The 27,979-nt window shown below is 49.5% G+C and overlaps 10 protein-coding genes across 10 annotated transcripts; 3 read left to right on the top strand and 7 right to left on the bottom strand.

Moving 5' to 3' along the window:
• Window positions 1-831: 831 nt before the first annotated feature.
• On the top strand, window positions 832-2,552 carry AUEXF2481DRAFT_254595 (uncharacterized protein). Its single transcript, XM_013487873.1, has 3 exons — window positions 832-1,128; window positions 1,178-1,297; window positions 1,347-2,552. Exons 1-3 carry the CDS (start codon window positions 1,005-1,007, stop codon window positions 2,468-2,470), a joined length of 1,368 nt encoding a protein of 455 aa, XP_013343327.1. The 5' UTR covers window positions 832-1,004; the 3' UTR covers window positions 2,471-2,552.
• An 82-nt stretch (window positions 2,553-2,634) lies between these two features.
• On the bottom strand, window positions 2,635-3,981 carry AUEXF2481DRAFT_66227 (uncharacterized protein; the record flags this gene model as incomplete). Its single annotated transcript, XM_013487804.1, has 2 exons — window positions 2,635-3,774; window positions 3,832-3,981. 2 exons carry the CDS (start codon window positions 3,979-3,981, stop codon window positions 2,635-2,637), a joined length of 1,290 nt encoding a protein of 429 aa, XP_013343258.1.
• An 834-nt stretch (window positions 3,982-4,815) lies between these two features.
• On the top strand, window positions 4,816-6,600 carry AUEXF2481DRAFT_254676 (uncharacterized protein). Its single transcript, XM_013487872.1, has 5 exons — window positions 4,816-5,252; window positions 5,303-5,407; window positions 5,457-5,836; window positions 5,885-5,952; window positions 6,003-6,600. Exons 1-5 carry the CDS (start codon window positions 5,097-5,099, stop codon window positions 6,374-6,376), a joined length of 1,083 nt encoding a protein of 360 aa, XP_013343326.1. The 5' UTR covers window positions 4,816-5,096; the 3' UTR covers window positions 6,377-6,600.
• Window positions 6,601-9,838: 3,238 nt separating this feature from the next.
• On the bottom strand, window positions 9,839-11,004 carry AUEXF2481DRAFT_47202 (uncharacterized protein; the record flags this gene model as incomplete). The annotated part of the gene is made up of 2 exons (XM_013487782.1): window positions 9,839-9,943; window positions 9,994-11,004. The coding sequence occupies 2 exons, from the start codon at window positions 11,002-11,004 to the stop codon at window positions 9,839-9,841; spliced, it is 1,116 nt and encodes a 371-aa protein (XP_013343236.1).
• A 697-nt stretch (window positions 11,005-11,701) lies between these two features.
• AUEXF2481DRAFT_30093 (glycosyltransferase family 39 protein) lies at window positions 11,702-14,132 on the top strand (the record flags this gene model as incomplete). The annotated part of the gene is made up of 2 exons (XM_013487690.1): window positions 11,702-11,944; window positions 12,003-14,132. 2 exons carry the CDS (start codon window positions 11,702-11,704, stop codon window positions 14,130-14,132), a joined length of 2,373 nt encoding a protein of 790 aa, XP_013343144.1.
• Window positions 14,133-16,287: 2,155 nt separating this feature from the next.
• Window positions 16,288-17,353, bottom strand: AUEXF2481DRAFT_5610 (uncharacterized protein; the record flags this gene model as incomplete). Its single annotated transcript, XM_013487632.1, has 2 exons — window positions 16,288-16,637; window positions 16,690-17,353. 2 exons carry the CDS (start codon window positions 17,351-17,353, stop codon window positions 16,288-16,290), a joined length of 1,014 nt encoding a protein of 337 aa, XP_013343086.1.
• Window positions 17,354-17,498: 145 nt separating this feature from the next.
• AUEXF2481DRAFT_254402 (uncharacterized protein) lies at window positions 17,499-18,285 on the bottom strand. Its single transcript, XM_013487871.1, has one exon. The coding sequence runs from the start codon at window positions 18,125-18,127 to the stop codon at window positions 17,645-17,647; it is 483 nt and encodes a 160-aa protein (XP_013343325.1). The 5' UTR covers window positions 18,128-18,285; the 3' UTR covers window positions 17,499-17,644.
• A 2,200-nt stretch (window positions 18,286-20,485) lies between these two features.
• Window positions 20,486-21,421, bottom strand: AUEXF2481DRAFT_30091 (uncharacterized protein; the record flags this gene model as incomplete). The annotated part of the gene is made up of 1 exon (XM_013487689.1): window positions 20,486-21,421. The coding sequence occupies one exon, from the start codon at window positions 21,419-21,421 to the stop codon at window positions 20,486-20,488; it is 936 nt and encodes a 311-aa protein (XP_013343143.1).
• A 982-nt stretch (window positions 21,422-22,403) lies between these two features.
• Window positions 22,404-23,330, bottom strand: AUEXF2481DRAFT_66072 (uncharacterized protein; the record flags this gene model as incomplete). The annotated part of the gene is made up of 2 exons (XM_013487793.1): window positions 22,404-23,127; window positions 23,191-23,330. 2 exons carry the CDS (start codon window positions 23,328-23,330, stop codon window positions 22,404-22,406), a joined length of 864 nt encoding a protein of 287 aa, XP_013343247.1.
• A 416-nt stretch (window positions 23,331-23,746) lies between these two features.
• AUEXF2481DRAFT_40658 (uncharacterized protein) lies at window positions 23,747-26,986 on the bottom strand. The gene has a single exon (XM_013487746.1). It carries the CDS (start codon window positions 26,881-26,883, stop codon window positions 24,151-24,153), a length of 2,733 nt encoding a protein of 910 aa, XP_013343200.1. The 5' UTR covers window positions 26,884-26,986; the 3' UTR covers window positions 23,747-24,150.
• Between the last annotated feature and the right edge of the window lie 993 nt (window positions 26,987-27,979).

Below are 27,979 nucleotides of genomic sequence, written 5' to 3'. Positions count from 1 at the left end.
TCAGTCTATACCAACTGGTCATTAGGATGTGTACCATCAGAGGTACGCGTCCACCGCTTGACAGCCTCTCTCAATTGCTTGCAGATGCGGAAAAGCTGTTGAGGAAGGTGCGCAATGACAAGGAGTCTCAAGATCAACAGCAGTCTTAATTGAAGTCACGGCTGGACCATGGATTGATGCGAATGCGGTCTGATGCATCGCGGTCGCTCGACGATAGGCCATCTTGTCGCCTGATGTTCTATCTGGGGTATCGATGACCCCACTGCACCCCAGTCTATCTATACCAAGCCTGCCAAGAAGAGGCACCTAATCGCTACATCGGATAAACAACAATCGGCCACTCAGATCGCACCATGTGGGCACAAGATAAGCTGGTTATCCGAAGCACGCCACACGCTCCTGTCGAGAGCCTTGTTATATGCAAGATAATGATGTCGTACGCACGTCTGCCTATCTCACTTTGCCGGCAGCCCTGAATTTTGAGACTCAATGGCAATGTTCCAACTGGACTTTGATAGCGTTCAGAGTGCCTCGCAGCGGCCAACTAGAAGACAGTGGTAGGCCTATCGACCAGTCATATCTATACATCGGCCGAGTGTCAAATCGTCTCCACCTTGCCACCTGTCGTACATACTACGACTATCTGAGGTCATGCTAGCCTTGGCAAAACTATATATATTCAGAAGTTGCCTCGGGCCTCTTCAAAACAGCATCTGATACAAGCTGCAATACCGACCATCTAACTTCCCAGTCTGTCGACTGATCAAGTTCAGTCCGAGGACAAGAAGTCCTCCAGCGTTGAGATGGCATCATTGGAGAAACACAACTCCGTTGAAATAGGCGAAGTCTCGGAGATCAGCGAGGAAGATATTGGTTTGTTGAACCGACGAGTGTGCTCAGCTTCGGATGACTGATTGACTATCGTAGTTGCTGCTGAGGGCGAGTACACCGAAGTACAATTTAAGCAGCTTCGGAGAAAGATAGATCGATACTTGCTTCCTCTCATGTGGTTGTGTTACGGCATTCAGCAAACCGACAAGACTGCTCTCGGCACACAAGCAACTTTCGGACTCCGCGAAGATACTGGTCTCTATGGAACCCAATACAGCTGGCTTACTACCATATTCTGTGCGTTGGCCTATTTGCAAGCGATCTTGCATATTCTAACGTACGGCAGATTTGATCTACATGATTTTTGAATTTCCAAGCAATATCATCTTGCAACGCTACAAGATGGGCAAGATCTTGTCGTGCTACATGATCTGCTGGGGCGTTGTTGTGCTTTGCATTGGTTTCGGTGAGTAAACAATCATGCTTTTCTATTGACTGTGACTGATCTTTCCTAGCTCAAAACTTTACTCATTTGGTCGTTCTTCGTGCACTCCAAGGTCTCTTCGAGTGTTGTATCTCACCAGGCTTTATTTTGGTCGTCGGCAGTTGGTATAAGACAAGAGAACATGCTTCCAGATCCCTGGTCTTCCAATCTGCAAACGCAGGCTTTGGCATCATCTCGAGTTTGGCATTGTATGGTATCGGCAAGCGTGGCGCTCAAAATCCGGATTCTGAGCCTTGGAGATGGATGAGCTACTTCCTCGGTGCCATGACAATCTGTATTGGCATTCTGTGTCTCTTCCTACTCGGTACGCCCTCGGAGGTCAAGTGGCTCACACCGGAGGAGAAACGTATGGCCAATGCACGCATCGTAAGCAATAACACTGGCCACGACCGTACTGGTGTCAGAAAGTGGCAGTGGAAGCAAGTCAGAGAGTGCCTGATCGACCCTTGCTTCTGGTTTGCCGGCATCAATGCCTTCTTGAGCTCGTTGCCTAATGGCGGGCTCACCACGTTCGCTCACATTATTAACACCTCTTTCGGTTTCACCAATCTCGAGGTCATTCTCCTCGACATCCCTCGCAGCGCTTTCTCGGTTCTCTACTTCGTCGCCATTGGCCTCATCACCAGCAAGCGCTCGGGTCTGCGTCTATATTTCATGATTGTTTCAACCATCCCACCTTTTGTCGGCTTCCTCGGCATGGCATTCATCCCCAACAACCCTTCCATGAAGTGGACGAAATGGGGCATGTACTTTATGACAGTGCCCTACGTCATCTCGCTCTTCCTCGCCTGGTCTTTGATTCCCTCGAACACCGCCGGCCGTACAAAGCGAACCTTTACCTCCTCCTTCACCTTCGTCGGCTACTGTGTCGGCAACATGACCGGCTCGCAGATCTTCAAGGCCAAGGATGCGCCTTTTTACGTTCCGGGAGTCGTTGGTTGTGCTGTATGTTTTGGACTTGAGTTCGCGGTCTTAGTCTGCTGGAGGATTGTGTTGGTGCTGAGGAATAGGAGACTGGATAAGACTATCGCTTTGGACGGGCTGAGTGAAGAGGAAAGAACATTGAGAGCGAAGAAGATGGGAGAGGAGGACAAGACGGACTTTGAGAACCCTTATTTCCGATACACTCTGTAAGGGCCTGGCATGACTCTGGAACAGAAGGGAGTAGGAAGAGATTGTACATGGAGGTAGTTTCGATTGTATTGACGGCACTGTTCCTATTGATTCCGTGTATGAGGAATATGAACATGCGGCTATCTTCATATGCGAAATGCTATCAGAGCAGCATTGGTTTGACTTTACAATCTGGCCTGACGCTCACCAATGCCGACGTCCGCGAGATCTTTGACCTCATCACCAGGCCTGCCACTGTCAAGGTGCTTCCTGTTTCCATACTTCCACTCAGGCTTGAAATTTCCTTCTAGCGCATTTGCAATATATTTTCCGATGATGGGCAGCATCTTGAAGGCGTGTCCACTGTCCCCAGTCGCCAGTAACAATTCTCCGCCAGGATACTTTGGATGTGTATCAATCAGATAGTGAGCATCTGGCGAATCTGTGCACCAACACACTTTTGCTCCCTTGATTTCTCGACCTTCGAACTGTGGGATGACGGTGCTGATGAAGTTCTTGATGGCATCCATTGCCTCTTTCGGAATGCCATCCTGAGGGTATTCAGACGCGTATCGAGGGATGGAGTACTTATGCCCTTTTCCAGCTTCGTCGGTGTATGTTCCTTGTTTCCATTGATAGCCAGGAAATTCGTTGCAGATTTTAATGAGTCGACCCTCTGTGCTGGGTTCGAAGAAGAAGCCCAATTCGTGGTTCAGTACTACCGGCATGTCTTTGAACTGTGCAGCTTCTTCTTCCGTAAGCTCCAAGAGCCCGTATGTCCAGCATTTACTCCATAGTTGTGTTGATAATTCGGGAAGAAGAGCGGGAGATGCAGCACCGGTGGACAAGACATACTTTTCCGCTGCGTAGACGTCGCCAGATCTTACTTTAATACCAGTGACTCTATCACCGGAAGTCTCAAGAGCGACCATTTCTCCCGCAGCGCCAGAGATAAAGGTCACACCCATAGCCTTCGCCTCATCAGCGACCTTCTTGATCGCATTGGCCGCATGAGCCCATCCAGCCTGTTTGTTCCAAAGACCCTTCCAATTGTCTATATCTCTCGCATTCTTCAACTGCGGTACGTGTCTCGTGATCTCGTCTTTGCCAGCAACAAAATCGATATTGTGGGCTTGACCTTTGTTTTTGAGATTCTCATACGACTTCTGGAGGTGAGTTACTGCTTTTGGGTCGCCGAGTGTTGTCAAGATCCAGCCGGTTTCGTGGAATATGTCGGTGTACATTGGGTCTCGCCAGGCTTGGATCGCTTCAAGAGCCATTTCTGCGTAGAGAGGTTCATCATATTCTGTTCTGATGATCTTGTTCTGGGGGTTGTTAGGCAGAGTATTCATCGGAAATTAGCTGTCGGGTATGTTCCTCACGATGTCATAGCCAGCAGAGTCTAGACTGGGATATGGCCATTTGTCGATACAAGTAACGTTCGTATAGCCTCGCTTTGCCAAATGATATGCGGTGCTAGCTCCGAAAGTGCCGGTACCGATGATCAGGACCTTTTGGTCTTTCGATGTCATTTTGGGAATACAGATGAGACGTGGATGTAAAAAGGATGTTTTCGAGTGCCGGATCAGACGTTCTACCTATGTACAAACCTCATCGTCGCTCGTTCGCCCCAGTTTGATCGGCGCTGCGCTTGTACCTTCCCTCAACGCTGACGACACGGCTGAGTTTGATAACTCATTGAATACGGTCATAGAAGCCTGCTGATATCAGCCGACCCAGCGGCATTTGTACTGACGAGATTCAAGGGGATGTCCCAAGTCCCACATGTCTTTACGAGCATTCTTCTTGTCATGAATGGTGAAAGGTCGAAGAATCGGGGTTGAGCTGAAAGCGATCTCGGCGCGGAAGACGCCGTTATCGGAGCAATAAGCAGGTCTTGGAAACACGGCAGGATGAACTCCTGCCCGAGTTCTGTTTACAGGCGCACTCAATTAGTTCATGCCGAGATGATGATTAACCGTCACGTCTATATGATCATGGGCGATCGCGCATTCTGCTCCAAAGCTCGCGGGCTCGATCGATTCGCCATGACGAATATGACACAAGCTGACTGGTCGCCTTGAGGTCCTGTCGTTTCAAACCCCGGACGAACCAGTTCAACGGCGTGGACGCGACACCTGCAAATGTGCTGTACAATAGTTGACCAAAGTTTGCCTGTGTCTGTTGCGCCCTATTGATTCGTGACGCATTCTCCAAGGCTTCTCGAAACATCAACATGGATGCACAGATGCTTTCTGAGACTCTGTCGCCCTCACGCGGTCTTTGACATTGCCATCATTTCATCTGTCAAACCTGGTAGAAGAGGGTAAATCGGACCGGGGTTCAGACCTGACTGTATCTGGCGCAGATTGAGGACTTCTATCTTGGACGGCAAGCAAACAGGAAGGTGCTGCACGCAGACACGATGATGACATCCTGCGACTCAAGGGCAACTCCGTCTTGGTACGCTATTCATGTCAGGTACACAGTGCTTCAGGATAAGGATCAAGGGACATGAAGCTTGGCGGGAGACCTCGAATATCTTCCACGTTGATGAGGGCTAGTCTTTCCGCAGGGTCAGAGTGAAGTCCAGCATCTCGACTTCTGTACTGCTAACCTACTACATCACGGTCGACACACCAAGATCATGGCTTCGGACGCGTTGGAAGGCCAATGCCTTATCCTGTTTGCTGTAACCATGTTCTTTTGTATTTTCTGTTTCGTGATGGTCACGCTACGATGCTTCACGAGAATGTCAATCAAGGGCTTTGGATCTGACGACTGGCTTATGCTGATCGGCACGGTATTGAACTCTTATATGCTAAATACATTGGACTCTGCTGATTGCAATAGATTTTCGGCGTCTTGACCTTTATCACGGTTCTGTGCGGCTGCAAAGCAGGTCTGGGTCAGCGTGACTATGATTTGACAGAAGAAGACTACTCCAAGATCAAGCGTGTAAGACTGTCGAGAAATCATACTAAGGACCAGACTGACACATAGATAGGCTCTAATGACCTTCCAAGTGCTCTACTGCGCCAGTCTCATCTTCATCAAAAGCAGTATCTGTGTCGCTCTCATCCGCCTCGTTATCTCCCGACGCCTGCTATACACGCTGTATGCCATCCTGGCTCTTAGCGCTAGTTACGGCTTTGTCGCGATGATGACAGTCTTATTACAGTGCAGGCCATTGAAAGCTACTTGGGACCCGTCGGCAGGCACATGTTCGAATCAAGGCGTCATCGTCCGAATCTCATACTTTGTCACGGCGTGCTCGATTACGACTGACTTTGCTTGCGCGGTCATGCCGTTTGTCATCCTCTGGAATCTACAGATGAGCAAGAGACTAAAGTTCACTGTCGCTGCCATGCTGAGTCTCGGTTTTCTGTAAGTGACATACTTGTGCTTATTCAAGCAGAACTGACTACGATATAGAGCGAGCGCTGCCACCATTGTTCGCATCAAGTATCTGGACTCATACTTTGCCACACAGGACCTTGCTTGTCAGTGTCGCTTTGAGCGTACAATCAACTCCGGCTAACATTGTCTGCAGACAAAGTATCGAACGTCGTTTTGTGGTCCATCATCGAGACCGGCATCGCCATTATAGTCGGCTCCATCCCGTCCCTCAAACCACTCGTCAAGTCCATACCCTTCTTTGGCTCTCATCGTTCCCGCCTCGAGACGAAAAGTCTTACTCGGCTTGACGACTTCCAATCTTTCGCAATGCGATCTGCCGGTCCTCAAAATCACAAGACACACATATCTGGTGCAAGTGCGAAGGATCGTGACCCGGACGAAGAAGACAGCATGAAAGACAGCCTGATGAACGATCCGGGCATCATACTCGTCCGCTCCGAGATACAAGTTGAAGAGGGTTCGAGACCAAATACTGGATACAAGAGTTTCAAGAGTTTCACTTTCTGATCTGGGCATTCATCATGGTGTAGTGCACTGTATGGAAGGACCGGACTTTTACGCAATGGACTCGTTAGCTAGATCTTCTGCTTCGAATCCTCACCTTGGACACTCATGATGCACGAAAAAGAACATCGTTTAATCTTGCCATGTTCTCCGGACAACTCTCATTCATACCATGTCGCGCGCACATGACCGATCGAGCATCACCTCTAAGCCAAAAGGGGAACATCTTGTCAATGAGATCAAGGAAATCGCCACTCCCGGGAGACTTCTGCTCGTATACACTACTGCGCTTTGTAATCGTAGGAGAGCGCAGTGTGGAGTTCATCGCATCAGTTTGACTTGCAGACGGCCCCTGTGTGGGGGTTTGGGCATTCGAAGCCTGCTGCCTACACAACTCGCTCAAACAGCCAGAACTCCCGCCACCTGCGTCCTTTGTTGACCGCCATATTTATGAAGATTAGCGTCTCAGCCAGCAATAGCTACGGTGGTACAGTGGTAGTACGCCTGAATAGACCCACGTGGTATTTTCAGGAGATTCCAGGTTCGATTCCCGCTCATGGTCCTTGGTGTAGTGGGCGAAGTTGGATGTAAAACCCCCATTACGACCACTACACCCATTCTTCTTTTGCTGATTTGGCTCTGGCATCCAGCCATATCATAGACTACTTGATCATTGTTCTCACCTTGCCAAATGTCAACGTATCGCGCGATGACAGGCGAAATAGTGCCACAACGTGCTGTATCCTTCGTACTCTGTCCTACCTTCGGTGGAGCACCTTAAGCAAAGGCACAAACTTTTTCCCGAAAGGGGTATCACCTCGCAGGAGCACCAAACCCTTCGTCACAAAGTCCGAATTCAATCTCGGGCTCAGGCCAAATGCTTTGCTCTCCTGATCGTGCTCGTGCGTTGCGAAAAGTACCTTGCATTCAGACAGACAAAACCTTCCCTACACACCTTGAAGAGAGTAGTACATAATCCCATCAAGCCACGGGCTCAGAACCAACCTTCTCTCCTCCCGTACTCTCGTTATGCGAAAAAAAGACCTTGCATTGAGTCACGACACCAAACTTCTCTACCCACCTCGAAGAGAGCAGTATGAGTTTCCCTCAAAAAGCCACGGGCTCAATGACGGCACTCTACTCTCCTGCTCTCGCGCTCTGCGAAAAATCGCCCTGCGTCCAGTCTCGTACGACATCAGCTTTCTCTACATCTCGAATGAAAGATTGTCTAGTCTCCCCCCTAAATCGTGCGTTCGCCCGGATCGCTTCTCGATCGATGTGGCTATACAAATTAAGACTGAGCGTTTTTTTTTTTCGGCACGCGGATATGCATGAGGGATGTACTGGACAGCGTCTCAGCTCTTTTGCAATTCAAAGCTCGGCTCTTGGTGGGAAGAAGTTTGGGCGAGTTAGGAAAAGTGGGTTTTGTTGTGGTAGGTGGAGGGGAGGAGACGTGTGTTTTCATATGTGCTGGTTTGGGTTTGTGGTGGATATGGTGATTGTGGGTTTTTGGGTATCGTGGGGATGGGGAGGGACAAGAAGATGTGGTGGTGGTTTGGGGCAAAGGAAAGTCTTGTTTGTGAGGGAGAAACTAGAGAGTGTCGTCTCTTTTGTCTTTATCGAAAGCTTTTGTGTGTGGATGTTCGTTATTTGTCGTATCAATGTTCGCTTTTGCACCTATTTACATACAATCCTCAATGCTTTTTCCTTGTAAACCTTTTTAGCTGACGTTTCGATCAGTTGTCCCAAGATCATGATTAGAAAGATGTTTTCCAGATAATAGGGACGCTAACTATGTAAAGCAGGTAGTCTACGAGGAAAGCACTTTCACCAATGGTGCCATATTCGAAGGACAAGACTAGCGAACAAGGACAACGTAAAACTGGATCTTTGGAGGTCTCAAAGCCAGATCTCATCCTCATCAGATCAGTACAGTATAGAAACAGGCAGGTTAGTGACTCGTCAACTACGTACTTTAACCCATCGTCTTGTTGAAATCTAAGACAAAGAGACTTCCCCCTGGAAAAGAGTGACTCGACAGCGGGTTCATAAACCTGTCTTTACTTCTTACCTAGTGACTGCTGGAACCGATGGTCCTGGAGAAGACCACTTTAGAGCGGAGAACCATCTGGAAATCTTGGATCCAAGTATCCATGGTCTCATCAGTGTACCATGGACTTGATAGATTGATCCAAGCGTACCTTTATATAAGTTTATCGCCAGTTGAAGTCTTTCTCGACAAAAAAAAAGTGCGGCGAGCATAGCCCATCTTATTCTTACATTGGTCATGCTATTGGATAACAAGTCTGGCTTGCGTATATTTCATCTTGTGTCAAGTGTCTTCCATAGCGACAAGTCTACGGTCATAGACAAACGCATTCTCAACGAAGGGGAACGCTATCAACCACTATGTGTCCAGATCTTGGAAAGTCCATGGTCCCGGTGTCATCTCCACTAGTTTGGTAAGGAGACAAGACATTTCTCTTACCGTTGATCATAGCAAAAGTGGAAACTTGAAGTACTTGCTTTCAAAAGTATGGCCTAGACCAAGACCACGACATCTACTAATGCCGACATCGACCGTGCTGTACGTCGTGGGGATCTCATTGACCGACTTCTCTCATCTGTGCTAGAGATGTGGATGCCTCTTCTTCCGGACATCTTGCAAGAAAAACCGGTCAACAGTAACCAGAGCCCAGTAGGCAGCAACCATCACGTCAGGCATGGATAACTCGCCCTCGATACCATAGCTACGACCAAAATATCAAGACAACGGGGTCAGTAACTCATTCTTGTATCTCTGCTTCCATGACACACGCCTTGAGTAGTCTTATGGACTTACTGAGATTTTGAGACGAGATCAGAGATCTATGGACCTGTGGTTCTTCTTCCCCCTTCCATGGATTTGGCAACAAGGCCAAAAGCCAGGTAGGATTCGGCAAGGGACACAGCTGGGCAGCAAGGGGATTTTGGGACGGGGGCCCTCCATCTCGAGTGACGGGTAGTTTGATTGTGTTGAAATATCTTTGTCTCGTGCAAAGAATCATATATACCCTCGTTTCCATGACAAAAGCCGGGTATGCTCAGAGTTTTCAAAACTGGTTGCAGTCAAGACAAACCATAATACTCGATCTGAGCAAAACAGGTCTGGAAACATACACTTTCCGGCCATGACATGAAAACAAACAAGCCCACTTGCTCGATTGTGTGCTCTAGAGTAGATGCTGGCCTTACCGACATACTTCTACTTTGACCCGTAGAGAAAAGTACCCGGGATTTTTAGTCGTCAAAAGAAAACGCTGTATGGTCGAGATTTCTCACTGGGCCATGACTAGGCTCTAGAAATGGCGACTTATATGGGTGGACTACTATAATTGTGTTGGTCGCACTTGTCACGCGACTTACAAAGACATACATGATCATGGGCAGAAGGTTTGAACATAGTTTTTTTGATACTGTGTTTTATCAACCGTCTTTGACGGTAGCCTTCAGTCGCTCTAATACATACTCGCCGGCACGAATCGGTGGGTATCTTGAAGGGTTTTTATCGGAGATACAGCTTGGTAGTGTCTGCATTATGTCAGTAAGGGATGGGCTAAGCTTTCATACGGGTGACTCACTTCGACAAGTTGATCGTAGTTGATGCTGAAGAAGAAGGGAACGCTGTATCGTTCTTTTGTGGTTCTGTTCACAACACGGTGGATAGTGCTCTTGTAGACTCCATTTGTCCATCTCATCAGAAAATCGGCGACGTTTACGATGAATGCGCCTTCGACAGCTGTCGCTGGCGTCCAGACGTTATCTGGTGTCAAGATTTCTAGACCGTGGGTTGTGGATGAGAGAAGAAGGGTGAAGCATTCGTAGTCGGTGTGCGATCCAAGTCCGACTTGCTTGTCTGCTTCGTTGGGATCCAAGGGCTTGGGATCTTTTGAAGGAGGATAGTACAAGAGACGAGAGATACCGCCTGGATGCGTCATCATCTCATCGAAGTGGGTTTCCGGCAGGTCCAAGCTGAGGGCAAATAGTCTGAACAGGTGACGGGCGAGTTGGAGGACTTGACCGTAGTACTCTGCAATGTCTTGCTTGAAGCCAGGTATAGCCGAGTCGTCAGGCCAGACATTGCCGTTTTCGGTGCTGCCGTCAAGATCGCGGTATTTGCCATCACCGCCGGTAGGGTCAAGAGAAGCTTCATATCCCCAATTGAAGCCTTCCTTTGTTTCCGGTACAGCAGCGGTGGCCCAGTCATCGGGATTCACATAGGTGTAGTCCGAGGGTTCCCATCCACGCATCAACGCATTGTGCTTGACGTGTAGCTCGTCTTTCTGAGCAGGAGGCAGTTGCTTGAAGAAGTTGGAGGCCTGCTTCAGGACGCCTTGGCGAACGGATTCAGGAACATTGTGGCCAGTAATTTGGAAGAAGCCGCTGTTGGTGCAGGCATCACGGATTTGAGATGCTACGGCCTGTTTGTCCTCAAGAGTACCATCGAAGGTTGATGAGATGTCGATGACAGGAACATTGAAAGGTCGAGCTGGTCCGTCTGACTTGGTTGTGAGACGGTTGTTGAGATAGCTTTGAGCGGCTCGACGAGCTTCGTCCGAGGTTGTATTGTTGGATGCGACTGCAGCGGTCATTCTGACGATATTTGTAGATTCTGGTACTTTGCAAAGCTGGAACAAAAGTCTTAGCGAGCTGCCCGAAGGTTATATAAGTGTATCCGTCTCGGGAGCAGATAACGATAGGCGCAAGTCGGAAGTCAAACGATATGCCGGCGGCCGGGTCCTATCTTTTTAAGTTCACGACAATGGGAGTGCAGTCAGATTGGGGAAGTGTATGCGCGATGGACAAGTCAGAAATTGCGATTACGGTGTATTGCGAAGAGAGGCGGTCGGCGGGTTAGTCAAATGTATGATCAACAGGCGAGAGAGAAGTCGGTGCGGGGAAGAGCTTGGGCACCCTCGTGGGCAATCTAAGGACAACCTTCTGGGAGATCTATTTTTGTGGACATGACGAACATGATTTTCGCAGCATGGCTTGATCTTGCATGATGATCTAAAGTGGCCAGACATGAGTGAGGGAGCCGAAGTCACGAAAGGGGGTGGTTTGCATGGAGGAAAGAATAGGGGTCAGCGTAATCCTGATGGCCCAAGCTCAGGGACAGTTGCAATTGTGTGGTGAAGCTCGTCAAGTGTTGCGACAGGTGTTCTCTCAAAAGTCTCGACTTTCCCTCTCATCCCTCGAAACATCTACTCGTCTGCGTCGAGTGCGGGTCATGCTTTGGACCTGATCGAATTGAAGCTTATCTGTCCATCCTTGAATCTTTTGTCCATCATGTCTTCGGCGCCGAGCTCCAAGAAGGGAGCAGCGGCTAGCACCAAAAAGAAGGTCGATGTTGCTGTCGACCAAAGCACCGACTACCTGAACCAAGTCAAGAAGGAGACCAAGCAGGCTGTATCCAATGACTGGGACTACAAGCTGGCTCTTCTTGTCATCACCATCCTCGCCTTCGCAACCCGCTTCTACGCCATCACCCACCCCAACCAGGTCGTCTTTGATGAAGTCCACTTTGGAAAGGTATGAGAAGTCCACCTCTGCATCGAGCAGTCACGGAACAGCTACTAACACGCCCCAGTTCGCATCCTACTACCTCCAACGCACCTACTTCTTCGATGTCCACCCTCCGTTCGGCAAGCTCCTATTCGCTTTCGCTGGATGGCTCGTTGGCTACAATGGCGACTTTTTGTTTGAAAACATTGGCGACTCATACATCACCAACAAGGTTCCCTATGTCGCATACCGCGCCATGCCCGCAACCATGGGTGCCTTGACTGTCTCGGTCGTCTTCATGATCATGTGGGAGTCTGGCTACTCTCTGCCTGCTTGTGTTTTGGCCGCCGGTCTTGTTCTCTTCGACAACGCCCACATCGGTCAGACCAGACTCATTCTTCTCGATGCCACCCTGATTCTGTTCATGGCTCTGTCCGTCTTGAGTTACGTCCGTTTCTACAAGCTCCGCCATGTGCCCTTCAGTCGCAAGTGGTGGAAGTGGCTTCTTTTGACTGGTGTCTGCCTCAGCTGTGTCATCTCGACCAAGTACGTTGGTGCCTTCACCTTCTTCTCCATCGGTGTCCCCGTTGCCATTGATCTCTGGTCTCTCCTCGACATCAACCGCAGACAGGGCGCTCTCAGTCTGCCCGAGTTCGGCAAGCACTTGGCTGCTCGTGTCACTGGGCTGATTGTCATTCCCTTCTTGCTCTACCTGTTCTGGTTCCAAGTCCACTTTGCCATCCTCAGCCGTTCCGGTCCCGGTGACGACTTCATGAGCCCAGAGTTCCAGGAGACTCTTAGCGACAACATCATGACCCAGCAGTCTGTCAGCATCGACTACTACGACGCCATCAACATCCGCCACAAGGACACCAAGGTCTACCTCCACAGTCACCCCGACAAGTACCCTCTTCGTTACGACGATGGCCGTATCTCTTCCCAGGGACAGCAAGTCACCGGATACCCTCACAACGACACCAACAACCTCTGGCAGATCGTTCCCGGTACTGGCGCTATTCCTGAGGAGGTCGGCCACCGCGTTCACGTCGGCGATGTCGTCCGTCTTCGCCATCTCGTCACCGACTCCTGGCTCCTCACCCACGATGTTGCTTCTCCTTACTACCCAACCAACCAGGAGTTCACCGCTGTCGGCCACGACGAGGCCAACGGTGACCGTTTCAACGACACTCTCTTCGAGATCAGAGTCGATGGCGCAAAGGCTGGCACCGACTTCAAGACCATGTCTGTCCACTTCAAGCTCGTCCACGTCAATACAAAGGTCGCCATGTGGACCCACACTACTCCTCTGCCTGAGTGGGCATACAAGCAAGCTGAGATCAACGGAAATAAGAACGCTCTGCAAACCAGCAACATCTGGTACGCCGAGGATATTCCCGCTCTTCCCAAGGACTCTGAGCGCGCAAAGAAGGAGCCTCGCAAGGTCAAGCACGTGCCTTTCCTCAAGAAGTACTTTGAGCTCCAGCGCGCCATGTTCTACCACAACAATGCGCTCACCAGCAGCCACCCTTACGCCAGTGTTCCCATCCAGTGGCCTTTCCTTCTTCGTGGTGTCTCATTCTGGACCGACAACGAGACTCGCCAGCAGATCTACTTCCTTGGTAACCCCGTAGGATGGTGGTTGGCCAGCAGTCTGCTTGCTGTCTTTGCTGGTGTCCTCCTCGCCGACCAGCTCTCTCAGCGCCGTGGTGTTGATGCTCTTGATAAGCGTACGTCCATCCTAACTCTTACTTCCCAGAAGCAAGCTAACATTTTCACAGGCGCCCGCAACCGTCTTTACAACTCTACCGGTTTCTTCTTCCTCACCTGGGCCGCCCATTACATCCCCTTCTACATCATGGGTCGTCAACTCTTCCTCCACCACTATCTGCCCGCCCATCTCGCTTCCGCCCTCGTCACCGGCGCCCTTGTCGAATTTGTCTTCAACATCGACCCCGTCGACATTGACGACGTCACCTCTGGCAACGCCACTCTTACAAAGAACAAGAAGACTGCTGTGCAGCAAAACAAGCCTGTCCGTGAGCGTACGGGTCAGTCCAACTTGTTGGGCATGTGGGCCGCTACTGGCGGTATCCTCGCTGTCATTGTTTGGAGCTTCCTTTACTTTGCTCCTCTCACATACGGTCAGCCTGGCTTGACTGTCGAGCAAGTCCAAGCAAGAAAGTGGCTCAACTACGATTTGCACTTTGCCAAATAGAGTAGTATTTCGTACAGATACAGTGTTGGAGACTTGGCAAGCCTGTAGGGCGCACCTTTTCTGTAGGACTAGTTTTCTGTTTCTTCCCCTTTTCTTTCTGTCCACCCAAAAATCAAGATTTTCAGAATTTACGCCTCGCATCTTCTCTCCATGCGTGCAATGACGTATCAAACGATCATCATGAAGTCCAACATGACACCGCGAAGCGTGCTTACACTCCATTCTATACGTTCCAACGAAATAGGAGAAACTTGTCCAATCATAGTGTTGAAACGCAAATGAACATGCTGTAGCCAGAGATGACACCTTTAGATCTTTGTATGCGTGTCAAAGATCTCAGCGGGGTTGATTTCCAAGACAGTGGGCCACAGGCGATGGAATATGAGAGATTCAAGAGCCAGGTCATTGCTATGAAGGCTTCTTGCGCGGATTTGTTGGTTGTGCTGCCAGGAGGGTTAAGGAGGCGAGGAGGCGAGGAGGGCAGTGGCGATTATTAAAGGTTACCATGTTTAGAAGGTTTCCACCGATTGGAGTCCAGCGACGGCCGACTTTGTCGATGAAGAGCATACAGCAGAATTGGGCTAGGAGGGCGACAATGGCGTCGAAGCCTTGAAACATGAGTGTGTCGCTGCCGTTGATTCCGGTTCCGACCATACATGTCTGGACTTTTTGGGTGTCGGTTAGAGTATGTGACAAAGCATGCTGTAATGGAATTAAAATTTTACCCTGTAGTATTGAATGGCTGAGATACCGCTCATTTGCACGGAAGATTGGAAGTGATAATGCTGTGATTAAGCGACGGAAAAGCTCGATCTAGTCTTGAAGAGCTCGGCATATTGATTTTGCAGCATGTTCCTTTTCATACTCGACTGCCGTGGTGATGGCATCGTACTCTTCTTGGACGAAAGCGTCTTGGTCGTTTCCAGATGCGTGGAGCTTAGCCAACACTCGCAGCCCTTTCTCGCTTCGACCGTGATGGGTCAGCCAACGTGGCGACTCGGGGAAGAGGAGGATGAGCGAGATCAAGAATAAAGCAGGGAGAATCTGGAGACCAAGTCCTATCCTCCATTGTGCGCTGTCGTCGTCGTCCAAAGTTCTGAGAGGAGAGTAGGGAATCTATATTTACCGACAGACCTACCTTGATCAAGGGCTATCAGAACTACATCAATCCTCAGAGCCAATGACGCAGCAAGATCCTTCTACCGCAGCCCATCACTCGGTAGATTTTGAACGGACAACAAACACCTCAGGACTCTGCATGTAGTGCGGATAAAACAACAATTGACTAACATCACGCCAGGATGAACAAGTGGAGCCCCGGTGGCAATGGTCGCCAGAATTGTGCCCATGGAGAAATTGTTGGAGCTGCCCATGGAATGCAGAAATGATCGATTCATCAAAGACACTGATGGACACTGATGTTCACCTATCTTGGCGCGTGTAGATGGCTCACCTTGCTGTCGGCACGACTCTTGCTATCTGTTCATATCAGAGCAGTCGGATCTGTATATTTAGTAAAATTACACAGATTTGGCACGAATTTGCCAGCAGAATGGAACTCGCTGTCAGCAACACTCGCATCTCCGAAGCGTTTACGAGCAATCGACTTTGGTTGCCTCAATCAAATACCTCATGCATGTCCCAAGTCCCAGCACCTAGACAAACAGGATATCACTTAGCGTGACTCTGCAGAAGATCAGCAAGTCCTTTCCACCCACGGAACGGCCAGACGTTTACAGTGGAAGAAGCGCAGATTCGAAAGATAAACAAAATTGATGTTGAGCTATGCACCCTGCCCTCATCTTCTGGGATCTCATATTGATACATCCAGCCCTTGTCAGAGTGTGTAACGCTTGATGAAGAATCAAACAATCAACACGATATTGCTAAGCTTAGCTATGACCTGGCAGATGGCCTTGATGAACGGTCCTACACATCGAAATGGTCTTTGAACACCTTTCGAGCAAAACATTTGTGCCTGATATCCAATGTGTCACTGGGTGCATAACCAAGTTTTCCAAGCAGAATACGATCGAGAGGATACGATGCTGAAATCGTCCGCTCGATACAAGTATATTTGAAGAAAGTCCGTAGTGATTGATTAGAGGTGTACATTAGGTATCTATCGTGATTGCATGATATCGAAACATTGCTTCTAGCTCGAGAATGCCGGTCTGGCCGCGAGAGGCTCCTCGCTATCAGACGACATTGGCGACAGCGAATGGTTCTTCTCCGCCACCAAAGCTGACTCAGGAGACGCCTTGATCTGTCTTCCGCCTTTCTTTGACGTTCGAATAACCCAAGACGATGCTTCCCAATAGCCGCCGCGGAATACGAATCCAGGGTGGAAGACCGTAAGACAGATACAGGCGATGATGATCATGGGTCCCTCGAGAATATCGAATGGTATCTCTTCATTTGCGAGCTGGCCTCCGAATCCTTGACAGAGTTCAACTACGCGATAGATGCATCTGATCATGATGACAAGAGCTGCAATTGGCAAAGCTAGAAGATGTTTGTTAGCAAAATCCATGGTTCAAAAGCGAGTGTCAATTACCGAATTGGAACAGCTTGAAAGACTTCTTGGATCTGAAGTTCTCGAAATCAGGGTTGCGCTCGTCCTTGTTGCCTTTCTTGACTTTTCTGAGAAAGTCGGCGCTGAGCAAGATGAAGGTTGCAAGCGATACGGCTTGTAGGGCGAGACCAGCAATTAAGACATCAGTGCCGTTCTGACGCGCTACTGGTTTATCGGCGGTGGCAGTCAAGGCACCGCCTACTGCCTGGATACATAAGGAAAAGATGTCAATGCAAACAAAGACAAGCGAATATGTCTTCGGCCTCAGACGAGAGTATTGCTCGCCAAACACGATGACCACATGCCCGAGGGTGATGTAAATCGCAGCAGTAAGAAACGCTGGACCAAGACCAAGCGGAATGAAGTAGGCGAGGAAGATGTTCATGTCGAAGGGGTTCGAGCGAATAAGTATGCGACCGGTGTATCCGATAATCTCCAAGATGAGTCCTCCAAACATCGCAAAGCCGAACGCCCATGTCCGGTAGTATATAGCGATACCAAGTTGTGCGAGCATGAAGATGCCAAAGATGGTCAAGTAGGCCACGCTTACTCCAAGGTTGGGAGGGTAGTCGAGAAACCCTTGTTCGAAGCAACAAGTCTGCAATGTGCAGAGATCCATCTCGATGGACGCATTGCAAGCTACCATATTGAGAACGAATTGGCGTGATTCGTTCTGGTCGGATTTATGAAGCAGGAGAGTGAGTTGTGTGTCGAAGCAGAGGCTCAATGGTATGTGATAGTTGCATCTTGGGATATATCAGCAATACTTATAATCATGGGCGTCAACGTTAGATGACGCAGCAGAGATCCTTCGGTATAGACCCTGTAAAAGCAGAAATAGGTGGGCGGTCGAACAACATGCCGGCTCCTGATGCGAAAACAGCTGCGACAGGCGGCTCTGAATACGTTCGGAGGCTTATGGCCAATCCCTGCGTACCTACAAGGGAATAAAGGTAGGTAGCCATGTGGAAGCTAGACCGAATGTGGTCGGGACTGCGAGAAATGTTATAGGCGTGCTACGCCCAAAGGGGCCGCATCGCGAAGGCTGCGATCGCTGATGGCTTTTCCCCGAAGGATGCGACGTTTGTGCCTGGCACCGGTGCTGAGATGACAACGATCTGGTTGAAAGCCCGATTCGTGCCCAGAGTCTTGTAATCTGATAGAAAGTCACGCTGGGCACGTATGTCAGCGATCGTGTGAACTGCGCACATAAAATTGTTGACGTGGCAGGCCTTTGCGAGTTCAGGATCAGATGGTGGTCATCGGAACTTCCCCACGTGCAAAGCACTGTCATCTGTAGCTGCCTGGAGGCACAAAATGTCCTGGAATGGAAGCGGTGGCACCAAGATACATATTTCCGACGACTCTCTGGGTTAGATCGGTGAGAATAAAAATACGACTGTACCTTTCTACGACTCATTCTGGTTGTTGCGCTTCCCTGATCAACGAGAGTGGATGGGTGTGACAAAATTTAGCACACCGCGCGGACGGATTTCTACGTACCCGTGACGTCATTGACTTTCCCAAGATCTGGTATCATCAAATATATTCCCTCGTTTGTCACCTATCTCACACTCCAAAAGAAGTCACGCTCTTTCAGACTACTCCTGCCACGCCCAACTCCAGGATACGGCAACTATCATGCAGAGACAGCGGAGAGAGAGTCCGCGTTGCGAGACGGGCGGACGCACCGAATGTCAGCATGCGTCGCTCGTGGTCGAGTATTGAGATTGGACCTCCCTTGTGCTTTGATCACACCTTGAAGCAGTTCATGCACTGGCGAGAGCGATGTATGTCTAGAGTGATGCGTCAGATCCCGAGGGAGCTCGTCGGTTGTGTTGACCTCGCAGGACTCTGGCGTCCCTTGTGTCTTTCCTCGCTGGGAGGATAGTGATGACTTGCCCTGGGAGACTCAGTGACCCGGTACGTTGCTTTGCCATCACCCCAGGCTGCAACAGAGGCCTAGCCAGAAGCAGCGAAGGGGCGTTCTGGTTTATGACCCTGAGACCAATGCATGTTTCTAGCACAGTCAAATGGGATGATGGTTATATCACTTGAGGAGAATCTGATCGTCCCCGACAAGTCTTAGTCACAAGCAGGAAACTCATGGAGGATCTCAGGTCCACAGATCTACGGTAAGAAGTAAAGCCGTCCCATGAGAGTCAAGACGAGTACGATGATGATGGGAAGTCGTCGACAGGTACGTCCTAGGTGGTCAAGGAGTCACTGACCTGTCACTCACTCACTCATACTCTGTTACATCAGAAACACATATTCAGCTTGCGTGAGAAGTCACTTCGGTGTGATGAGGCATTGCCACACGGATAGTCCCTAAGAATGATGGTGCTTTCGATTGCACAAGATCTTTAGGATTGAGACCGACCCATAAACAATAACTTGGCGGAATGACTAGTGCAAGATCCAACTCTGAGGACACATCAGAAACTTGTGGGTGTTCAAGACTTTGGCACGACTAGCCCAATACTTGCTCTTTCCAAATCAGCAAAGTACGTCCCGAGATCCAGTACTATTTAAACTTCGCCTCCTCATTTTCTCCGCAACTCAGCAAGATGCACAAGTACCCTTGGCATTGGTCGAGACAAAATCCGCCGTCATGTAAGATGGACTCCACTCACACCGAGCGTTTGAAATGGAGCAAGACAAACTAATGCGTCGGGGAAGCGACGAGATGGGTCCATGGATCTGGGATCTGCAGACATGCTCTGTTGTCACACGTGGTCAAAGTTATTTGGCCGCTCACTTGAGAGCTCATAGTTGTGGAAAGGTTCATTGACCCGTCGTCGACCTCGATCGCTCTCTCCGTCGTGCAGGATGGCATCGTTTGCGTCGAAGTTTTGTATATGACCTCATTCTGTGCTAACAAGACATTATCTTTGCACACTACGACTCGGAAGCGTCGTCTTCGCGTTGGTGATTATGTAGGCTCCGATTGCTATCTGGTGAATACGGTTCTAAACACAATGTATCTCTATTGTGAAACGCTCATGCCATATGTGATTTAGATGCGCGCCTCGAAAGAATCAATCCTAGACCAGAAGTCACGACGAGAGTGACTAGTGATAATTAAAGGTCTCCGTGTTGTCGAGCCAGAAGTCGAGCAAGCCATATTTCAGAAAGGGCGTGTGTGGACACTATGTGGGAACGATCATAGAGAGGGTTAGAGGCCCCTTGCGCTTACTCCTTGCCCGGACGCCGAGAACGCAGGAGCGATGATTAAGCGAGCACTCTCACTTGATCAATATGACACGAAGTGGGACCGGAGCACTCGATAGAGGTTGCAAGAGCGAACGCTATGGTGTTGCGTTGAAATTGAGCATTACTTGCTTAGGCCTTGTTCGGTTCGTTTCAAGTAAAATATCAGAACAGCTTCGAGTCGTGTTTGGAACTAACTCAAGCGCCTATTAGTTAGAGAACGCATAGTCGTTCGGTTCGCACTGTTATTAGAAGGCCATATACACTAAGTTCTCGGGTCTTGGCCTTAAACCGAAGCAAAATAAAGCAAAATGATGGTCCGGACCAGCATTTTCATAAACACGACTTTGAAGGCACATTTTGGTGGAAGAGTCAATAAAATACTTAAAATCCTAAATTTTCGACTCGCCTTCATATTTGACTTGTTCTTGACCTTTTGAGTAGCGCACTTGGCAGGAATATACGACTTTATACATGCCAAACCATCTGAAGTGGTGCTGAAGGCCTTCCAAACCCGCGAACCGAACGAGGCCTTATACACCTCCGCTTGAAGCTACTCCGGCTTCTAGTCATTGACTGCTTTTCTCAGCCCATCTATGAGCCTCGACTGTGGTGCATCGATGTATCGCACCTCTAAAACTTCCTTCTCGAGCTTTTCGCTCCAGATCAACGAGACCACCAGATTCCAACTCCAATAACTCCCGGGCGCACCCACCATCCACCACTTGAAGATGTGTCGAACCACACTCCACAGGCTGCTCACACCATCAAGTTGTTTCTTCAGATTAGTGGCCGCGAAATAGACAGTCGGGACCCAATAGTACCATTTCCCCTGTCCAAAGCCTTTGAACCATTCCACATCCATTTTCTGAATGAGGTATTGTGTAACGACAACTTGCGCGACATCAGAAAGCACGAGACATGCATTGCTGATGGTCTCGTAGGTACTCCCATACCCCGTGAGCCAAAAAATCGGATTTGCAAACTGCCACGACGGAGAAACACCACCAGGATAACGAGCCACAAACGCCAGAATTTGTCGGACAACAGTAGTGATAAGGCAAGCCCAAGAAATGCATACCCTAATCTTATGCAACTTCTCACTGATGGCTTCTTTACCCTGGAATCTCGGTTGGCGAAACAGTACGATTTTGCAAATTGGACAGGTATTTTTGCCAGAGTCGATCCAGGCCAAGATGCATGTATTGCAGTAAACATGACCGCAAGCAAGTTTTGTGGGTTTTGTGCTTTCGTCGATTTCTTCCCAGCAAGTTGGACAATGTTCACCTAGTACTGGTGTTGGATCTTCCATAGGCTTCAAAGTCTCTAGATATGGTGTTTTCGTCGGCAAGAGTAGGATCTCCGGACCATGTTTTTCGGACGGGAATAAATGATGCCAGAAGATTGTGATCGTGAAAACTGCAGCGGCGTAAACTGGCCACTTGAATAACGGAGCCGCGAAACCAGTAGCCAGCGTCAAGGTCCAGAGAATTTGTCGCATGGTTGTAGGTGTCCTCGGATTATGGCAAGAAATGTAAGTTAGTTAGGCAAACAACTTGTTATACTTCTACGATAGAGTCTATATTAAGGTTGTGACGCCGAGGAACCAGCGGAAGGATGCGGGGCGTTTGTTGGCTCCTTCCAAGAATTCTGACAAGACAACGGAGAACGCTCGTCGAATTACATGACTCTGACGATGACAAAGGCAGCTCCCTTTTGTAAGGCGCAGTGCTTCTACTGATGCTTGTGATTGATCTGCCTCACGAGAGTGGTTCTGTCAAAACAGGTAGGACGAGGAATTATTTCCGGCGGTCATAATCATCCGCGCCGGATAGTGCGGCCATGGCGAAGCTCGAAATGCAGATCATTGTGACGACCGTCTAAACGTCAGTGAGTAAAGGTGCTGAGGAAAGCGCCGGTCGGATGGCACAGCTCAATTTGCTGTTACGGCAAGACTGACATAATTAGAAATATAATGTGAATGCTGTGAAAGGTATGTAATTGCTGTTATAATATGCTGCGTCGCGACAAAGGAGAGTAAAGATTTATGTCGTAGAATGGTCGTGATGTCAAATCGGCGACAAAGCGCCGAGATAAGAATGTCGAGATGACAGAACGGTATTGGAGTCCTTATAGGCACATGTTGTGATCTTGACGTGGCATGTACCCGATAGATCAGTCCGCATTGTGGGCAGTGGCTTGGGCGCTTGAGCCATGACTACGGGACTTTGCTCAGGTCAGGAGTCTCTGTCCTCGCGGAGCTTTTCACGAGAGGATTCTCGAGATCATAGCATCAGATTGTGAGATGAAGATCTCAACTGATGCTTGCAGAGCAGTTCGCTCGGTATATCTTCGCAACCTGGCATCAGCTACGCTCTGTGTTTGATATATTGAGCCGTGGGTAGCCATCAGCCGTTGCAGAGGAAAGCCAGCTTGTCCTCTATGACCCCGGAAATTCTATCCAGAAAGTGAAGACAGACCACTCAATCATACTGCTCATGCTGCTTGTGGAGGGCTTTTCGCATCTCAGTGTTACCAATACATCCAAAGCCGAATGCAGGCAAGATACGGAAGCATCTGACAATGGTAGTCGACAGCAGACCAGAACGGGTAGTATCGGCAATCCTCTGCATCCAAGGGATATGATGTTGCCTAGTGGTCAGGTCTAGTCCAAGCAAATGCAGCGGTGTCGCAATAATCTGCGTCAGAGCGGGCACAGATAGCTGGGAGATGGTCTGAGGGTGCAGTGCCAAGTTGTCCGGAATAGCCGTCGCTAGCCGAGGTGCAAGTGTAAATGACCCAAACAAGGTCAACGCGTCACGTACGAGCCAGACTGTTGTCGCTGATCGTGAGGGACGAAGTTTGGGCATGGGAACGGTTGCTGTCGCTGAGGCTGCTGCAGTGTTGGCGACACGAGATGGGATACGGGCAAACATTTGGGCAAAACGGACATCCTTCCACACGCCAAGAGGAACATTGACGAGAAAGGCGGAGGCTCCAACGATAGTGCCAACATGCTCTGGGGTAAGTCTTTCAGAGATGGTCTCTGCAACGTTTGCGACTCCGTATGTTCCAGCATAGAGAGACCAGACAATGCCGAACGGTAGTGAGAGCATGAATTGGCGGGGAGACTTTAGCAGAGACCATGCCTGGTGACGAAGACTTCGAAGTAGAGGTTGATTTGATGACGCTTTTTCAACAATTGCCCTGGACAAGAGCATTGAAATCAGCTTCGGGCGACTTGATCAAGGCAAAATGCTCTTGACTGACCTGTCAATGATGGTCACTGTGGGTGCTACCAAAGTGGCAGAGACGGCAGCTGCAGCAATATCGCCAGCCAACAATTCATATATTTTGGTGCTCCTGGTGAAAATGAAAGATGGCGGCTCTCTGTGTGCTTGGTGTTGCATGTCCATATTATCGAGTCCAGGTGGGATGTGAATGAGAGTGGGAAGGAAATGGATATTGTGATGAGAATGGCAGGTCAAACGGACTAAGAAGGAGTCGTTGACCTGTTATCTCACACGAGTCAAGGCATTTTTCTCCTGACACATCGGTTGATGTTTTATGATGCATCAGGGCGAGCTCGGTTTGTTGCGGCATTGTTTTTGTTGGAAATTAGAGCTGTGCACCGCTGCGAGCTGGGTTGCTGGGGTTGAGCTTTTCTAGGGGCTTGCTATTTATGGTTAGCCTTACCGTCTCTAATCTTATCAGATAGCAGATGCATTTTGGTCACACCGACGTTGTCCGAATCATCACCGTCGCGTCATTCACCCCTCTGAGCGTGTCCTCTTGTCTGTACGCGTCACGTACCTCACGATGAATACTCTGCTTATCTCCTTGACGCGAAACATTCGACCATACTTTTTGTCAAGAAGCATACGCACGCCTGACTGGCTAGGCTACTCCATATCCCCAGCCATCAGCCCAGCACGTCCACGCGCAACACCGACAGATGCGCAACATGAAAAACGCCGGACTCACCGTCAACGCTACGCCGAGGACGTCGCTTTCCGTGAGCATAGACGCGCACATCACGAGAACTAATCCATTTCATGGCAAGTCGTTAAGCAACGAAGAAGAAAAGACTTTATAAAGGAGCGACAATAGGGTATTATGACGACAAGATAGCAAAGCCAGCAAACAAACGCAAAAAATCAAGGAAAAGAAACAGCTTCAACCATGCTTTCAACAATCACCTTCACCATCATCTTTCTGCACGAGCATTTCCTACTTCCTGGCCAATCCCATCAGGCATCCAACACCACTTCCCATCTTCCCACCCTGCTCCAGCACACCGCAGACTTGCTCCAACATTTGCTGTTCGGACTCTGCACCTCCCATCTCTCGAGCCAGCTTGTAAACCCACTGTTCCCACATTCTGGCACCTAGCAAACCAGTCACTGGTGCTGCGGCAGAGGAACTACCGGTGAGAACGGGAGGGTAGAAGGAAGGCTCGCCATCGGGACCGAAGATGATGTTTCCATCCTTGTCACAGATGGGAACTTGATAGTGGGTTGCGCCTTTCGGACTAGAAGTCTCTGTGTTGGACATGGAAGTCTTGAAAGAAGCAGGTGATTGAGCGATGGGCGACTTGATGTCGCCGGGAACAGCCGGCAAAGATCTGGTTGGTGTCTTGCCAGCACTTTTACCCGCGTCAGTCCAAGTTGGAGAAACATCACCCATACCCAAGTACATCCACGTTCTTTCTGTGTCCTTGAAGCCAGCCTTGCCGAGTCTGGAGATGAAGTGCTTGGTAGGCTCACGTTCATATCCTCGACTTTGAAGTTTATGGCCGAACTCTGCATTCATGACCTGACCCCACGATCCAGCTGATACGTTGATGAGCAGCGCGTCGAGGAGGCAGAAGTCAAGGTATCCAGAAGGCTTCAGCACGCGGTGAAGCTCGGCGAGTGTGAGATTGATCTCGTCGGTCTTGAGAAGCGAGTGCAAGCTACGTGCTGATATGACATCGAAACTGTCATCGGCAAAAGGTAGAGCAAATGGTTTCTCCATCTGTACGCTGCAGTGGTTAGAAGGTGCATCGAGGATCTCATGCACGCCGAGGTAAGCAGTGCAGACTTTGGCGGAAGGGTAAGATGTCGCAATATGCCAGCCCCAATCGCAGTTCGGTCTGCCTCCAAAGTCGAGGATCTGAGGCGAGGAAAGGGAAGCGATGTGGATAGCAACGTCCTTGACGAGAAGTGATCCGCCTCGAATGTATGCGAGAGCCTCGAGCTCCCACATGGCGGGAGAAATTTGATCGAGTACCTGACGTTCACGCTCAACAGCTGCAATGACTTCTCTCCTTGCGTCATCTTCGGGACTAGGTGCAGGTAGCATGGTCGAGATAGGACGAGTTGAGGTAGGACGAGAGGTTTCTGAGATCTCGAAGTCGTTGTTGAGAGCTTTGCAATAGGTTGATGAGAAGTTGCGGCGCTGGATATGCGTATTCTCCAGGCGCATCTGGCGGTGAACAAAGGTGTCAATTGATCGGTGGCGTGCCATAATCGATTTGAACCCCTCAATGAAGATAGAACCCACGCTGTCGTCGGTAGGGAGGATGACCGTGTTTGCGGCAGTTGAGGTAGGTCCATAAATGGTCGAAACGCCTGTGCTTGTCGAAGGCCTCGGAGAATTGTGCTCAGCAGCGAATCGCACCGACTTCTTGGACGGGCTGCTAGCAGCAGATCCTGTGAGAGGCGAAGTCATCTCCGGCGTGGAAGGTGTGGCGGTGTCTTCGGTGACAATTTTGCGAAGCATGCTAAACTGATCATCTAGCCAATCTTTTGTGCGTTCAAAGTGCGCCAACGCTGATTGTTTTAGTTTCTCCTGATACACTTCGTTGTACTCGGAAGGCGGCTGACATACGTCGATGATTTCTGCAATATCGACACTCCGATCAATGGGTGAAAAAACGTCCTTGATTGCCGTTGGTGGTCCGCGACTCGATGGCGAAAGCGCAGTAACAATTGTTGTGCTTTGCTCACTTGACCAAGTTGCGCGCCACGGGACGCCGTAGAAGTTCTCGGCCACGCTTGTTGATGGCTCAGGTGTTCTGATTCTCCAAGTTTGCGCTGCGACTGGTGCAAGGGAAGAGAAAAAGCCGCCTGGAGATGGCACGCTCAGTGCAGAAATGGGATCCTGACTCTGCTGATCCTCACCATGGATAGATATGAGAGCAAAGTCAAGACGGACTGGAGTGCTTTTCACAATCTCTTTCATCTCATGAGCGGCTTCATCAGACACCTCGAGGACTGTCTCGACCACCTCAACCTCAGCCTCTTCCGGACTGAGCTGGTGTAATGTCTCGAATACATCAGGGTCAAGTTGGCATGGTGGCTCCCACTCATTGACGATCTCATCCCGGGAAGCGAGATCTGGAGTAGAAGGACAACTCGAGAGAGCAAGTTCTTCTGAGGTTAGACTTCCGTCCAAAGACGGTGTTGAGGTGCCACTGGGCAACCGCAGTCTTTGAGTCTGCCACACTGAGAATACCGAAGGAGATGCAAGCTTCGACGCAGGTGACAAGCCGATAGCGTGGGCCGATGTTGGCTTGTGGATAGACGGCCATTGACTGGGTGAGGGTATGACAAGAGAGGGGTACCTGCTACGTTCTTTTTCTCCGACGTGTTTCTTGACAGATGCGGAAAGCTTCAACGGTACCTCCTCGCCTTCGCTGTCGGTAAGATCATAGAGACTGTCGAATGTCGAGTTCGAGCCACGATGGCTCCACATGGACGAGACTACAGATGTGGCGTCTGTTGCAGGTGTGATCGTCGTTGCTGGTCCCCGTGGAGTAGGCATGTCATCAGGTAGTGGTGAGGTTATCAACAACTTCGAAGGGTAATGATATAAAGGTATGTTGACCTGGAGCTCATCTTCAATTAGGGTGACTCGAGCCTCCCTCCGAACCTGTAGAGGTGACTGATAGACTGTTGTCGGAAGAACGTATGTCGTCATTATTAGATATGTATCGTCTTCTCTTTTGCAACGCTGCTGATTTTCGACACCTGGTATAATCGTTGTTACTGTTATATATCAATGCTTGTTAATGGTCCGGCCAGCGGATGGAGAATTAGGGTAGTAAAAAGAAAGAAAGAAAACCGACAAAAAATCGCAAATTCAGGAAGGAATACACAAAACACAGACACTAACTGAGAAAAAGGTCTGGGAATGGGTCTCGCACTGCTTAAGTTACCTCGACTTGGCGCTTAATAGAGGCAGTGGGCCTATGTGGCTGCCGCAGACAATGTTTCGTATGCACTATGAGCAAGCAGCAAGAGTGTCGCATGCCTCCATCCGGGTTCCAAGAGATCGTTAGGCCTGGGTGTATGATGCCCGAGCATTTGACAAGGCCTTGTGGTTGGCTTCCGGAAAGAAGACTGCAGCAAACTGCAGCGTCTATTTGAAGTGGCTGTCGTGCTACAGACAGGCTATATGCCACTTGGTATACTACTCGCATAGCGCTACGATGTGATTGGCCAGATATATGCCGGGATACGCAGCGCTACATGGGCGCTTACAGGACAGACCACCGAGCACCGAATTGTCACACACACCTAGGCCTCTTTGCGACACTGAACAGCCTGGACAGCGCTTCAACGAACAGACGACTGATGCGTATCATCGGGAGTAAAATATCCACGATGTTATGGTCATCATAATCGCCTTTGGGAGACATTGAAAAAAGGGAAAAACAGGTCGGAAGGAAAGCTCGCCTCTCATTCCTTCCGGGCGTCGTGCCCCACGATCCTCACGATATTCTGTTCAACATTGAAGGTCAACGGCCCATCAACTTGTGAACCTTCATGCATCGAAACACGGACCATCCTGAAGAATTAAAGTTGCTAATCGGGATTCTCTATTGTGAATGAGTATGAACAGTCTGCATAACAACATTGATTTGAAAATGACTCACCATATTTTCCGCCATACAGCATCTTTGAACCAAGCCATGAATGCCTTGGGTGGACTGCTCTTACGAAGCTTCCTCTGCAGCTATCCTGTCCAGAGCGACCTTCTGAGGTCAAGGTTCGGATTGTATATCGATGGAGCA

The sequence above is a fragment of the Aureobasidium subglaciale genome (genome assembly GCF_000721755.1).
Source record: "Aureobasidium subglaciale EXF-2481 unplaced genomic scaffold scaffold_12, whole genome shotgun sequence".
NCBI classification, from domain to species: Eukaryota; Fungi; Ascomycota; class Dothideomycetes; order Dothideales; family Saccotheciaceae; genus Aureobasidium; species Aureobasidium subglaciale.
Note: the sequence above shows the minus strand (reverse complement) of the source record. Positions and strands in the feature narration are given on the sequence as shown.

Bases quoted from the DNA above. Each gene is read 5' to 3' on its own strand.
- AUEXF2481DRAFT_254595 (XM_013487873.1), top strand. From the start codon at position 1,005: ATGTGGTTGTGTTACGGCATTCAGCAAACCGACAAGACTGCTCTCGGC. The intron at 1,129-1,177 runs GTGCGTTGGCCT...AACGTACGGCAG, and splicing joins CTGGCTTACTACCATATTCT to ATTTGATCTACATGATTTTT. The intron at 1,298-1,346 runs GTGAGTAAACAA...GATCTTTCCTAG, and splicing joins TGTGCTTTGCATTGGTTTCG to CTCAAAACTTTACTCATTTG.
- AUEXF2481DRAFT_254676 (XM_013487872.1), top strand. From the start codon at position 5,097: ATGGCTTCGGACGCGTTGGAAGGCCAATGCCTTATCCTGTTTGCTGTA. The intron at 5,837-5,884 runs GTAAGTGACATA...ACTACGATATAG, and splicing joins ATGCTGAGTCTCGGTTTTCT to AGCGAGCGCTGCCACCATTG. The intron at 5,953-6,002 runs GTCAGTGTCGCT...CATTGTCTGCAG, and splicing joins TGCCACACAGGACCTTGCTT to ACAAAGTATCGAACGTCGTT.
- AUEXF2481DRAFT_254402 (XM_013487871.1), bottom strand. From the start codon at position 18,127: ATGAGTCGTAGAAAGGTACAGTCGTATTTTTATTCTCACCGATCTAAC.
- AUEXF2481DRAFT_40658 (XM_013487746.1), bottom strand. From the start codon at position 26,883: ATGACGACATACGTTCTTCCGACAACAGTCTATCAGTCACCTCTACAG.